The sequence below is a fragment of the Raphanus sativus genome, chromosome 2 (genome assembly GCF_000801105.2).
Source record: "Raphanus sativus cultivar WK10039 chromosome 2, ASM80110v3, whole genome shotgun sequence".
Taxonomy (NCBI): domain Eukaryota; kingdom Viridiplantae; phylum Streptophyta; class Magnoliopsida; order Brassicales; family Brassicaceae; genus Raphanus; species Raphanus sativus.
Window position 1 is genome coordinate 4,165,231 of NC_079512.1, and position 14,427 is coordinate 4,179,657.

The 14,427-nt window shown below is 41.4% G+C and overlaps 2 protein-coding genes across 4 annotated transcripts; both read left to right on the forward strand.

Annotated features, from left to right (window-relative positions):
• Positions 1–567: 567 nt before the first annotated feature.
• On the forward strand, positions 568–2,020 carry LOC130498571 (uncharacterized). Of its 3 annotated transcripts, none has more exons than XM_056992045.1 (3): positions 973–1,478; positions 1,632–1,805; positions 1,890–2,020. In XM_056992045.1, the coding sequence occupies exons 1-3, from the start codon at positions 1,473–1,475 to the stop codon at positions 1,995–1,997; spliced, it is 288 nt and encodes a 95-aa protein (XP_056848025.1). In that variant the 5' UTR covers positions 973–1,472; the 3' UTR covers positions 1,998–2,020. The 3 variants fall into 3 exon arrangements, 2 of the variants coding, with proteins under 2 accessions (XP_056848025.1, XP_056848020.1); XM_056992040.1 differs by having other exon boundaries at positions 973–1,467; XR_008937462.1 differs by lacking the exon at positions 973–1,478 and adding an exon at positions 568–699 and having other exon boundaries at positions 1,632–2,020.
• Positions 2,021–11,518: 9,498 nt separating this feature from the next.
• On the forward strand, positions 11,519–12,694 carry LOC108831665 (receptor-like protein 11). The gene has a single exon (XM_018605187.2). It carries the CDS (start codon positions 11,519–11,521, stop codon positions 12,692–12,694), a length of 1,176 nt encoding a protein of 391 aa, XP_018460689.2.
• The last annotated feature ends 1,733 nt before the right edge of the window (positions 12,695–14,427 follow it).

The following is a 14,427-nucleotide window of genomic DNA, read 5'->3' on the forward strand; positions in this document are numbered from 1 at the left end:
AGCTGATTTAGATTTTTTTATTTGTCCAACCGTTTTCCACATATGGACAGAGATACTTGTGGTAAATAAAGTGAATATTTTTTGGGCTTATTGCAAAAGTGACTCAAAACTTGAATTCAAACAGAAAACTAACCTTTTCTTTTGACTCATTTTTTTTTGAGTTTTTAACCCCACATCTGCATTTTATCTACGAAAATGCCATTAACCCATTTTTTTTCTTTTCGAAAATGACTTCTTTACTGTCTCAACCTCTTTTTCTTCAAGTATTTACAATATTGCCACTACCATGAATAGTGGGAACAACCTTGTACGAACTGTTTGGAGCTTTTAATGCTTTTTAATGCACGTAAATCTCTTTACACTCTCTCTGTTTCAATTGTTATTAACTAAAAACAACATTTCTTTCACTTTCTCTCCATATTCATCCAAACAACTGAAGCTTTTGATGCAAAATGCAAAGTCGAAAAGTTTGTGATTCTTTTGTTTTTTTTTTTCATTTTCTTTTGTTGGATTTCTTTTGAACGCCTACATAACATTAGTGCAAAATATTTGTGAGCTCAGCCGCCAGATACATCTTCAGACTCCAATATCTTCGTCCCTTAAACATTATTTACTGTAATCTTCAAGAAGAGATTCTTTCTTCGATAGGAAATCTTTCTCGTCTTACACTAGTTGATCCTTTTCAGAATAATTTGACAGGTAAAATTCCTACATCACGAGAAGTTCTAAAGCGGCTAACACTCTTATAGGAGAAATTCCAACTTTAATAGGCAATCTAAATCATCAAAAATATCTTTGCCTTGAGCTTAACAAGCTCACATGAAAAAATCCTTCTTCAATACGAAACCTTTCTAGTTTCTTAAAGCATCTCCAACGTGAAATTTTAAAAAGAAATTAATATTAAAAGGTAGTTGAAAACCTGATCAAAAATATGCTGAGAGCAGCATTAACGGGAGTGTTTAAGTGGGGAGCTTAGGCTGTCTCTCTTTCTGGAAAAACAAATCCGACCAAGTTCCAGTCATGGAGAAACAAATCGATTTCACCCACTCATACCTTTTTTCTCTTTCAATACTGAATTAACCTCGGCGTCGCCGCGAGAGACAGCCAGAGAGAGATAACGACGAGCGCATGTGAGATTCAAATCGGCGACGAGCTTACACGTAGAGTCCAAAGAGCCAACGCCTCCTAAGTCATCGACGCATGAAAGCGACGGTTCATCGCCCGGCGACGGAGAAGGTGTCGGCGGATTGTAGACTCCATCGATTAATTTCGAATTTGTGGAAACGATGTTGGGGAGGATGATGATGAAGGAGAAACAGAGATGTGATGCTCTGTGTCGAGGAGGGAGATAGAAGAAGGTAGCTTTGCTTTGTGTAGATAGAGAGAGCGAAGAGGTTGAAGGAAGGAAGCGAGAGGCGCGCTTTGTTTGATAAAATGGTGGAGAGATTTTTAGAAAGCTTTCACATGGTAACATGCAAGTTTAGTGCTTTTGCTTCTAACTGTTATCAGTTAGAATTTCATTATGTGTCTGTGAGAAACTAAAAGGATATATAGACTGTAATACACACTTTAGTTGTATAAGAATGATTTTGTTTGGGAGCTGAACTTATTGATTGTGTGGTGTTGGTTAGGTGAATAACAGGGAAAATGTTGGTGGTGATCAGTTGCGTGTTAGAGAGAAGCCTCTGGAGAAGCAGAGGTTGTTCCAGAGCATCCAGAGGCACACTTACTTGAAGGGACCAATGGACAAGGTCACCTCCGTTGCCATTCCTCTTGCCTTGGCTGCATCTTCTCTCTACTTGATTGTAAGTTTACATCTGTTTCATTTCCTTGTTTGTTGTTTCTAGTTCTCTCCATTGCCCTCTTTGTATAAATTTTGTTGTAAATAGGGCTGTAAAGATCGAAGTCTTTGTGGTATAACAACAAAAAAACACTATTGTTCTGAGTCGGGTCTCAAATTGCAGGCCAGTTGCTCCTTGTGTATTGCGTATCTATAAACATCGACATGCTTGCGTCCATTCTTCATGAACAATATACATGTTTGAGCAATGTTTTTTTTATAAGAATCTCTAAATAAGAACTCCCATTGGAGCACAAAATCAAAGTATTTCTTAACTAAGGTTCTTGACACACATTTATTACTAAAAAAAATGATTAAGCACCCATTACCATTAGGGGTGCTAGGGATAATGATGCTCAGACAAAGATAGTTTTAGAACCTCTGCTCATTACTATTTGCTTGTGTGTCTATTTTCTATTGGTGCTATTTTTTAAAAAAAAAAAAAAATTTTAATTATTTAATGAAACAATTATGATTTAGCATTGGGATACTCAATTTAAGAACTCAAACATTAAGGCTGCTCTTATATCTCCAACTTTGACTTAATCATTTGGTAGATGAAGTTCCATATTCCAGTGGAAATCTTAACGAACTAAAGAGTCATTTCACTTGGTCAAAACTAAAGTGTAAATATTCCTATTTCATTCACCAAGCTTAATCATATTAACCGCTACTTTAATAGCTTCACATCCACGCTTCACAATTTGGTGCATTTTGATGTTACTGGTTACTCATTTCATCGGTCTTTCCATAAATTTTTGTTTATGATTTCCTCCTTACAAGTGGTTAGTTTGGAAAACAGCAAAATTCACAGGACCTAGATGGCAGATCTCATCAATTATTCTATTTATTACCGAAACTCGATGGAAAGGAGTAATATGAGTTTTGAGCGGATTGCCACCACTTCAGACCCATTGACTTTTCTGGAAACAGATTTTATGGGAAAAACCCTGAGTCTGTTAGCCTCTTGAAGGAACTGCATCTTCTCAACTTGTCAGGTAACACCTTCACAAACGACATCCCACGATCCTTGGCAAAACTGACAAGTAGACGTTGGACTCCTCACGTAATAAGCTATCTGGTCAAATCCCTCAAGATTTTGGTGAATTCTCCTCTCTATCATAAAAAAACCCTGAGTCTGTTAGCCTCTTGAAGGAACTGCATCTTCTCAACTTGTCAGGTAACACCTTCACAAACGACATCCCACGATCCTTGGCAAAACTGACAAGTAGACGTTGGACTCCTCACGTAATAAGCTATCTGGTCAAATCCCTCAAGATTTTGGTGAATTCTCCTCTCTATCATAAAAAAACTTCTCCAATAATCTTCTCCGAGGTCCAGTGCCACGAGGCATACAGTTTCAGAGGCAAGCATTGTTGGAATCTCATCTATGATTAATCTTGCTAATGACAGAAAAAAAAAGTGGGAAACAAGAAGAGCAACAAGTTAGTGAAAGCTGTTGTTTGGTATATAAAAGTCTTTGAGTTTGTTTGTTTGTTGTATTAGTACTCCTAAGCCTAGGTCAAAAAAGTGTGGGTGAAGAGTGGAGAAAACAGAGATTGCTAATCATGTTTTCTTGTATAAATATGTGTGTGCAATGTTGTGTAAAAAACATGGAAAATTACCTATAGATCCTGTTCAAAAGATGTCAAAAAAAAAGAAGATCCTGTTCAAATTGAAGATCCACTTGAACATCCTAAAATACAGCCCCGGCTAAAAAAAAATCCTTGATACTTTTTTTTTTGAAACACATTTCTATTAGTTAAGCGGGTGAAAATTAGGTGGGAGCTATAACAGCCTCACCAACCATTTCCTGTTCTGCTACATTTAAGGCAGCTTTTGCTAAGCTATCAGCAATGGAGTTCCTCTCCCGAGGTATCCAAGCAAAAGAAACATAATCGAAAACTGATACAAAAGCAGAAACATCAGCAATAATACTATAGAGCTCTTTGGAAGGAGTCCCCAAGTTGATGGCCTTCACGAGCTGAGCAGAGGCAGATTCGAAGGCTGCCATCTTCAAGTTTTCACCGCTACACAGTCGCACAGCTTCCCGCAGAGCGAGGCCTTCAGCAGCTAGAGGAGATTGGACACGTTTCGCCGTCGCCGTAAAGGTCTGAGTCCCTTCCATTTCCATGATAACCCAGCCGAATCCAGCCTTCTTCGAAACAGGGGACCAAGCAGCGTCCGAACGGATCACCACAGTTCCCGGGGGATAAGGCGTGTCTTGGAGGGGAGATCCATATCTTGTGGTGCTCTCCTTCTTGACTTCGAGACTCCATTCGCGCGCTAGTGCTATAGCAGAGGACAGAGTTTCTTCCGGTGACGCACAGTGACCCTCAAACACAAATTTGTTACGTGCTTTCCAAATTGCCCAAAGAACCCACGGGAAGAGGGGGCTTGACACGATACCTGATGGTGGGAGACACTTTAGAGCACATAAGGATTCCCAGCTAGCCATTAAATCTACTATTCCGCTCACATCCAACTCAGTCACGAAGGGGGCTAGATTCCAGACCCGTTGAGCAAACTGGCATTGAAAGAGGAGATGAATAATAGATTCGGAGCAGCCGCATCGCTTGCAGCGTGGGTCCGCTGGAACATGTCTTTCCACGAGTCTTTCTCCAACAGGGATGGCTCCTTTAAGTAACTTCCAAGAGAATAGCTTGACCTTTGGTGCACAAGATAGCTTCCATACACTAGATTTCCATTTAAATTGCTGTTCGCTCTGCAAGTTCATTCTGTCTTCATCACTTGTAACTGCAGAAAAATAGCCAGACTTGGTGGAGTACTCTCCCGTTCTAGTTCCCAGCCAAAGAAGCTTATCCGGAGCTCCGGTTTGACTTGGGGAGATGGCAAGAATCTTCTCTTCATAAGCGGGGAGGGAGTGCCTGATTTTTGGAATATCCCATTCCTTAGTATCAGCTAAAATGAAGTCGGACACCCTAAGCTCCAATTGCGCCTCGCTTGGAGGTCCCATCGAAAGTAGTTGGGTATCCAAACTTAACCAGGGGTCTGTCCATATATTGACTGAGGTTCCATCTCCAATTACCCATCCAAGATTTTTAATCAGAAGATCCCTTCCAAGGAGTATACTCCGCCATCCGTGGGAGCAGGAGGTCGTCACAGAGACATTGAGTAGGTCATCATCTAGGCAGTACTTCCCGAAAAGTACCTTACCAAGCAAACAGGTTGGATTTTGAAGGAGTCTCCAGCCTATTTTCGCTAGCAAAGCCACATTAAAGTCTTGAAAATCACGCAAGCCTAGTCCACCAGTGTCTTTTGGCTTGGCCATGCTCTCCCACGAGACCCACGCCATCTTCCTTGTCTCTTCATTAGCATCCCACCAGTATCTTGTCACTGCCGATTGTATCTTTTTACAGAGCGTGACAGGCAAGCTAAAGCAAGACATGGGATAAGTTGGGATGGCCGAGAGGACGCTTTGTAGGAGCACCAATTTTCCGGCTGCTGAGAGGTATTTAGTTGACCTTCCCCTTGCTTTCTGTTTTATCCGGTCAACGATAGATGAGAAGAGATCTTTTTTCTTCCGGCCGAAGTGCTCGGGAAGCCCCAAGTACTTTCCCGCACCACCTTCCTTTTCGATTTGTAACTCAGACTTGATCATGGTCTTTAACGATGGTGGAGCTTTCCGGGAGAAAGTAATTGCAGATTTTTCTTTGCTTATTGACTGTCCCGATGCTTGCTCATACTGGTTCAGAATGGTTCTGAGAGATGCACAATTCTCCTTGTTTGCTTGGAGGAAGAACATTGTATCGTCCGCAAAGAAGAGATGAGTAATCCGAGGGCATCCTCGTGCTACTTGCAGGCCTTGGAGGAGGCCTTCTTCCTGCGCTCTGTTGCATAATCCCGAGAGGACCTCGCTACACATGATGAATATGTAGGGAGAAAGAGGGTCTCCTTGACGGATACCTCTACTCGGTACTGCCTTCCCTCTAGGCAAGCCGTTAATGAGGAAGGAGTATGAAACAGAAGTGATACATTGCATTATGCATCGAACCAGATCCCGGTGGAATCCCAACCGGGTCAAGACGAGGGAGATGAACTCCCATTCAAGGCGGTCATATGCCTTGCTCATGTCGGTTTTAACCGCCATCGCACACCGCTGTTCCACTTTGGACGTCTTGAGATAGTGCAAAACTTCGTGCGTGATGAGGACATTGTCCCCAATCGCCCGGCCCGGAACGAACGCCGACTGATTCTCCGAGATCAGTTTCTCCATCAATGGTTGGAAGCGTCTAGTGAGAATCTTGGAATAGATTTTGTAATAGACGTTACAAAGTGCTATCGGCCTGTAGTCGGAGACTTTCTGTGGCTGTGTAATTTTCGGGATAAGCCGGATGTGGGTATCATTGATCCCATCCGGTAATGGAGCTCCGCCGAAGAAATCTTGCACTTCTCTCACGATGTCATCACCAATATCGCCCCAATGAGTGTGAAAAAACCCCGCGGAGAACCCATCAGGCCCCGGGGCCTTATCTGCGTGGATAGAGAAAGCTGCTTCCCTTATCTCGGTTGCTGACGGTATAGCTGTAAGGCTCTGGTTCTCCTCGTCAGACACAATGGGGTGGAGCGCTCTCCGAACAGTTTCTGCTCTGTCGCCAGGAAGTGAAGTGAACAAGGACTGGAAATAGTTTCCAATGACCGCTACGATCTCTTCTTCTTTATGCACCATTTGTCCATCTTTGTTCTCTATCACCGAAAAGCTATTTGCCCGTTTCCGCGATTTCGTTATAGCGTGGAAGTAGCCTGTATTTCGGTCTCCCAGCTTGAGCCACAGCAACCTACTTCTCTGTTTCCAGTAATCTTCCTCCGCAAGGTAAGCCGCATTAAGAGCCTCCGATATGTTCTGGATCAGAGTTGTATCATTTAGCGGGCTTGAGAGAGCCTTGTCGAGTTCCCATTTCCTTTGCTCAATTGCTTGTTGGCTGTTGCGTTGTTTGGTCTTATTCCACGCAGATATGGCGGATCTTGCTGAGCTGAGTTTTGCGCTAACGGAATCCTCCGGAGCTGCCAGCCATGACTCAGAGATGATATGTTTTGCTTCATCATTTTTACACAGCCTTCTATCATACCGAAATACACCTCGTCGCCTTCGTCTACCCTGATCAAAGAAAGAGATAAGAGGTTTGTGATCGGAACTTTCAAAGCCCAGATATTCGCACCGAGCAGTCGGGAAGCATTCAGCCCAGTGTGTATTAGCAACCGCTCTGTCCAATCGGCATCGCACAAGATGGTTCCCTCTTTTTCCTCTCCAAGATAGGAAATCTCCCGAGTGCTGTAGGTCAAAGAGGTCGCCTTCCGAGAAGAAAGTACGGAGAGCAGAGAAGGAGCCTTCTGCTCTGTCGGGACCTCCATCTTTCTCTTCTTCGCTGATGAGATCGTTGAAATCTCCGGTAACAAACCATGGTTCCTCTCGGGCTGCTGCTTTTGCTAGAAGATTTTCCCCTAAAAGGTTTCTTTGGTTATGATCAGTACTAGCATGCACAAAGGAAGAGAAAAAGCTTTTTCCTTCAAAGGACACAATCGTGTCTATTACATGAGCATTCGCTTCTAAAATTTCAACATTGACTTCCTGTTTCCAGAAAAGTCCAAGTCCTCCGGCTCCGTGGCCTGTGGGCGAAACCAAGTAGTGGCTGTCGTATCGTGATCTCAGATGTTCAAGCTTCTTGAGCACAACATCATCGGGATTTTTGGATTCCATTATGAAGATGATATCAGGATCATATTTCTTTGATATCTCTCCTAGTCGTCGAACTGTCCGGGGATTCCCTAACCCCTGACAGTTCCAACTTGCGATTGCTAAGGAGCGGGGAGGGATGGAGTCCGAAAATCCATCCTTCTTCGAGTAGTACGTGGGATCATGTTAATAATCGGTGCATTATCCGACGTCGTGCTATCGGGACCTTGGCGTTGTGAATCTCTGTTGGTCTCCCCTTTCTTTGGTCTTCCAGTCTTTGAAGTTTTGTTTGTTTCAGTTCGCAAGGCGGAATCCTTTCTTCGCACTGGAGACGGCTTTGATCGCGAGACTTTTCTCCTGGTTGGAGCAGCAGACAAAGGGCCTTTAGCTCTCTCTTGAGTCGTTTTTCTCCCCGGCGGGCGTCCTGGTTTGCGTTTCCCTATCCCCAGCTTGTTTGAGTCCTCTGCACGTGCTGGATCAAAGGCCGGGCCCAAGCGTTGGGGAGCTGGGAGACGTTCTGAGCTCTGCACTATTGGTGAAGTCTCCTGGTCCTCAACCATCATGTTATTACTTTGAGGAGGGCCTAGTCTTAGAGAGGCATGGATTCGGTTCCGGTTCTCAGATGATTGATCATTCCCAATTTCCCCTGCAATTTCAGGTTGGGGAGAGGGGCCTAGTCGTAGTGCTAGTGCACGACGTTCTGGAGTGTTATGTTGAGGTTCAGATTGGTGGCTCTCCCTACTGGTTCTGGAGGTTCGACGAGCGATGCGGATCGCTGTTTCTTCCAGCTGGCCTCGTTCCTCTGCTTGTTTCGCTCTTTCCAGTCGTACTTCCCTTTCAAAAGGGTCCACACATTTTGTATATTGCAGCAAGGCTTCTCTCGCTTCTCCTCTAGCCTCCTCCATAACCTCCTTGGAGATTTCGTCAGGGTTCGTGTTTGTGTCCCGGGGAATCCCCCTAGCTGAACCCCCGTGAGGGTGATTGGAGGAGGAAGAATTAACTTCTTTTGCGGCCTCTATTACAGTATTACCCTTTGGGATTTCCCGATAGTAACCTTTGCTTGGAGGACCAGGGAGATAGTGAGTTTTAGAGTTCCCTCGGTGGTGACGTGGAGGATGATCATGGTAGCTTCTTGATCGTTCATCAGCTTGGTAGTGCCTTCGCTGCTGTGATCTTTCCTCCCATACTTTGGAATGAGATTTGTGCTCTCTCTGTTCCTGAGAAATTCTCCTCTCTCTTGTTGTTTTTTGACCACACTCCTCTCTGTTGTTTGCTGCAGAGAACTGGAAAGGAATCGAGTCACGATGGTCATTGTGAGGTGAGGAAGCAGAGATTCCTCTAGCTAGATTAGCATTTTGTTCTGTCTGGCTCTTGGATTTATCACGGCCTTCGTCCCAGTTGGTTTGTGTGGCTCTCTTTTCTGCTCTAGCCACCAGACATTCCTTAAGTTCATGGTCAAGCCTAAGACACTTAGTACAGTGCTTATCAAGTCGTTCGTAGACCAAGGTAGTGGTAACCTCATCGCCATTTGGAAACTCAACAACCGAAGTTTTAATCAGGGGGAGCAAGCCATCGATATGCACTCTCATTCTAGCAGTTAAGGAGGTAATTTCAGCCTTCTCGTATAGCCCAATGTCCTTACCAATCACTTTGATAATATCCTCTGTCCAAAGATGTACAGGAAGCCCTTGAACTTTGATCCAAAAAGGAATTAGCGATGGAAAAGATGGGGAGATGGTAGGCTCCCAACGTTGGAGAATGATCACCAACGCGCGTAGTGGTAGGGTCTTTGTTCCAGTACCGCCAGTAGATCTGATTCTCGCTCAAACTGGAACTGAAAGAGCCCATTGCCCAAGTATGAGCCCACCGGCTTGAACTCTGACTTCCAATGTTCTGTAAAGAAAGGTATTAGGGACCAAACTTTTTGAACAGATTTGTTAGTTACTCTCCCAATAAGCGTTAGAGAGTGTTTGCGCATTAGCTCTGCATTGTCAGGTTGTGGCGCTTTGACGCGAGCTAAGCGAGGTGGCTGTTGGGAATCTAGGTCAATGCCTTTCCCTTTCTCAGCAGATGAAATCCTTCTGTGCGCCATGAGACACTGCTAGCGAGAGGAGTTGAGTTCGTGGTTAACGTTTCTATTGACTGGTTCTGAGTTTTACACACACACCAGGGATTCCCCTAGTTCCAATCAGATATCCAGCGATTTGTGAGTTGGTACAGCTAGTTACTTCAGTTGGAAAGAGGCTGTTTCTGCGGTTTGAGAGTCTGAGAACAGAATACCGTATATCAGTAGTTAGGATTCCCCAAATACCAGTTGTGGGCTTTAACTTCTAAGAAACTACAGAGATTCCTCTGTGAGATTCTTAAGGGTGGAGAAAGCTTTGCAGGGTAAAGGAGGAGGGAGATCCCATATAATTTTTGTTCGCCGGTTGAGGTAGCTCCAGCGGTTGTCGTCAGACCTGTCGACCGGAGTCGCAGGCGGAGCCCGGTGAAAAATCACCAAGAACTTCCTTTGGTCTGTTGGATAATTCCCAAAAGGGGAACAATTTGAAATGGCAGAAAGGTATCAGGAGTTCTGCACCAATCAGAAGAAAGAGACCGAAGGGCAAAAGGCAGGTGGAACAGTGGGACCGCGAGGTAGAGACCTAACTCGAAGAAAGTGCCTGGGAGCTTTTTAGAGAGAGAAAGTTCTTCATAAGCCTTCACAAAAAAAAAAATCCTTGAGACTAATGTAAGAAATGTAGACAAACAAAGAGTTCTCTCTTCTCTCTACAAAAACAAACAAACATGAGAGAGTAAATAGAGAGAGTAAGCTTGTGTACAATGAAACACAAGTGAAAAACAGAGTGTTGTATGAAACAAAAACAGAGTAATAGTGAGAGAAGCTCACCAAGTGTGAACAATAGAAACAAAGAGGAAGCTGGCAGAGACTGAAGGCCACACCAAAATGTCAACAAGCATGTTCTTCATTCCTGGACAGCCCTGGACTCTTTGACCTCGAAGAAATCTGTCGAGAAAGCAATGTCCCCATTCCCCAATCCTGCAGCACTGCAAACCGAGGAATTGCCAGAGACGGATGAACAAATATTTAACTGGGTTGCAGTTGCAATAGCCTTTGGAACTGGTGTATTTTGTGGACTGTTAGTTGGACATATCTTCACTTCACATTATCGTTCACATGGAAGTTGGTCGAAAGAAACTCAGAATCACCACGAGTGATCATTATCTTATCTCTTGCAGTTGCTCTATGAATATGTGAAGCGTAGTTCTTGTTTGTATTTGTTCTATGAATTTGCGAGGTGTCTTCTCCAAAATCCTCGTTTGTGTTTTGTTTGTACTGTTCTATTTTATGTTTTGTAATTATCGTTTTGTAATGGTATTTTAATATATATTGTCATTTGCAATAATCCTCACAAGAGTGTGCTATAAAATACAGATCCTCTGATTCTTTGAGGAGTTTACGATATACAAATAGTTGTAAATGGGAATGGTCGCTCCTGGTTTTATATGAGTACAAACTGGTTATTGAAATATCTGAAAGAAAATAAAGTTGATCATTTTGGTAAATATTTTTTTAGTGTCATATATGCGGTAGAGAGGTGTTCTAACAAAGTCAATCATATTTTTGTTTATTTTGCTTTGTTGGTAAAAGTTATCCATATGACATAGCCAAGTAGCCAACGATACTATATAACGAAAAAGAAGAACTTTAGATAAAGCGTTGAGAGATATTATTATCGAATGAAAATGAACGTAAATAAAACGTTGAGAGATAAGTGGTCCAATTCATTGGCGAGAGGAAGCGGAATCATCAACCTAACTCTACGCGTTGACGCAAAAGACTTTCTCAGTCACAGCCCAATTTCATTGGCGAGAGGAAGGGATTTCTACTTTTTCTTCTTCTTCTTCTTAAAGAGAGCGAATGAACCAAACAACATAACGATCCAATACTTACGACATATACTCAAAACACAAAGATAGAGATGATCCAAAACCATTGTTATTGCTTTTCTGGTATTATTATTACTATCTACTGCTGCCTCCTAATCCACGCTCTTGCTTCTCCTGCACTCCACTTTTGCCGCCACGACCAGAGGAAGGCTCTTTTAGAATTCATAGACGAGTTTCCGACTAATGAGTTTAACGCAAGTCTGTGGAATAAGAGCAGTGATTGCTGTTTTTGGGAGGGTGTCAAATGCGATTATGATAGATATGGCCAGGTGATATCGAGTGATACATATGGCCAGGTGATGTCACTCGACCTTTCTGAGGTGTTTCTCAACGGTCCTTTGAAAACTAATAGTAGCCTTTTTAGACTCCATTATCTTAGTTACCCAAAGCTTAGCCTGTGTGATCTCCAAGGAGAGATTCCTTCTTCACTAGGAAACCTTTCTCGTCTCACATTTGTTAACCTTTCTGGTAATAATTTGATCGGTGAGATTCCAGCATCTATAGGCTATCTAAACAATCTGAGTGAGCTTTCCTTTGAGGATAACAATCTTACAGGAGAGATTCCTTCTTGGATAGGAAATCTGTCTAGTCTTACAAACATTAACCTCGGATCAAACGAGTTATGTGGGACATTGTATCATCATCACAAGCCCATTGTGTTTCAGAGTTTAATAGCCTTGGATTTATCTGGAAACAGAATTTATGGCAACATCCCTGTATCCATTGGCTTCTTGAAGAAATTGTCTCTCCTCAACTTGTCACACAACGCATTCACAGACGTTATACCACGGAGCTTGGCAGATTTAACAAACCTCGAGACGTTGGATCTCTCGAGTAATATGCTGTCAGGTGAAATCCCTCAATATCTTACTAGCCTCTCTTCTATTTCATACATGAACTTCTCCCATAACCGTCTCACGGGTCCAGTACCACGAGGCACACAGTTTCAAAGTCAGAATTGTTCGTCATTCATGGACAACCCTGGACTCTACGACCTCCAAGAAATCTGTGGAGAACTACATGTCCCGGAGCCTACATCACAACAACACGAGGAAAAAATATTCAACTGGGTTGCAGCTGCAATAGCATATGGACCTGGTGTATTCTTCGGATTTGTGGTCGGATATGTTTTCACTTCAGACAAACAAGAATGGTTCACAGAAAGGTTTGGTCGACGAAAACTCAGAGTGACCAGAATTGCCCGTTAAGGCCATTTCTTACAGTCTTTCTAATAAGCATTTCTAAAGATATCTTGTCCTACGTATTGTTCGTATTTGTACTGATCTAAGTTCCAATTTCTTGCAGTCTTTCTAATAAGCATTTCTAAAGCATATCTTGTCACACGTATTGTTCGTATTTGTACTGATCCAAGTTCCAAGTGTGTTTTTTTTTTCCAAAAGATTCGTTTGTGTTTTTTTTTTGTAATTTCTGTGTTTTGTAATAAAAGTATTTGATGGTATTCAATATATGTATCTTGGCTTGAAAATATAATACGTGAACGTGGTGCTACTCATCAAGTCTTAAACTTGCGGTGGCCTAATGAGAAGTAGTCCTTCTCTTATATACACAACTCTATGTTCCTCTCGTGCGTCATCACTTGTATCACTCATAACTTCTCTTCTTCGTTTCACATCCCCAACACCCTTGCTTCTCCCACACGTCAGTCATACTATCTATTTAGAATAGGCGGCTGCAACGGATCGTATAAACACCGTTCCCATTTACGGTGTCGCCAAGCGACCGTGGGTCTTTTTGTTATTTGCAATATTCTCACAAGTGTGCTATAAACACACAGATCGTTAGATTCTTGGAGTAGTTTACGATCTAACTATATAAACAATGGACACACATGAGTATTGTTTAGGTTCGCAGGTCCATATGTAAATGGGAACGGTCGCTTGGCGACACCGTCAACTTAGCAAGTATTGAAACCCACTCAAAGACCCAACTCTTTCACACAATATATGCTCTCATAACCCATGAAATTAGGGTTTCTTAGCAAGTTTAGTCTTAAAGAGCCTTGTGTAAGCAATTTTTGGGTGTTGCCTCAAAGCAACTCTCTTCTTATCATTTATAAAATCAAAGAATTTTAATTTTTATTGGTGACCATCTTAGTTCTTCCTTTTCTTTATCCTGTTTATGAATAAAGCTCTATGAAAATAGCATAACCGTCGTAATAAATAAAGAATAATATTAAAAGAGAATATTTGAGAATATTATGTTTTTTTATTTATTAATAAAAATCAATTTTTTTAGAAAAAAGAAAAAAAAATTTAAAATAAAAAAAATATTTTAGTAAAAAAATCTCTAAAAAAAATCTTTTAATAAAAATATACTTTTATCTTTAAAAAAAAATCTGTAAAAAAAGGAAATTCGTTTTTTGGGCTAAAAATTAATTGAGATTTTTAATTTTTATTTTTTAACTTTTTAGTAAAAATTATATTTTAATATTCAAAATTAGTTTTTTAATTGTAATTTCGAATTGCCATTTAAAAAAAATTAAAACCAACAGCAGCCTTTTCAAAAACATTAGCTTAATATGACATAAAATAAGAAAAATTAGACTAAGATTGACATAGTTGTTGTTTTTTTGGTTTGATTCTTATGGTAAATTAAAAACTAAATGAATGCGAACTGTTTGTAATATCTCTGCCACCGACAGCACATCTAAATGAAATGTATAGATTTTGTTCTTCTGCTCAAAAGCAGACTACTAAGAGCATGTCCAAAAATTCTATTATTTTAAGGTTTGGCAAAATTTCATAAATAAAATTTGAAATATGTTAACACAAAACCTTATATAAAACTTTAAAACTTTTATATTTTACATAATAGTCTTTATGTTTAATAAAACTTAGCTAAAATCATAAATATTTTACAATAACTATAATATATCCAACAAAATTATTATAAAAATAAAAATATTATATTCTCGTAATTT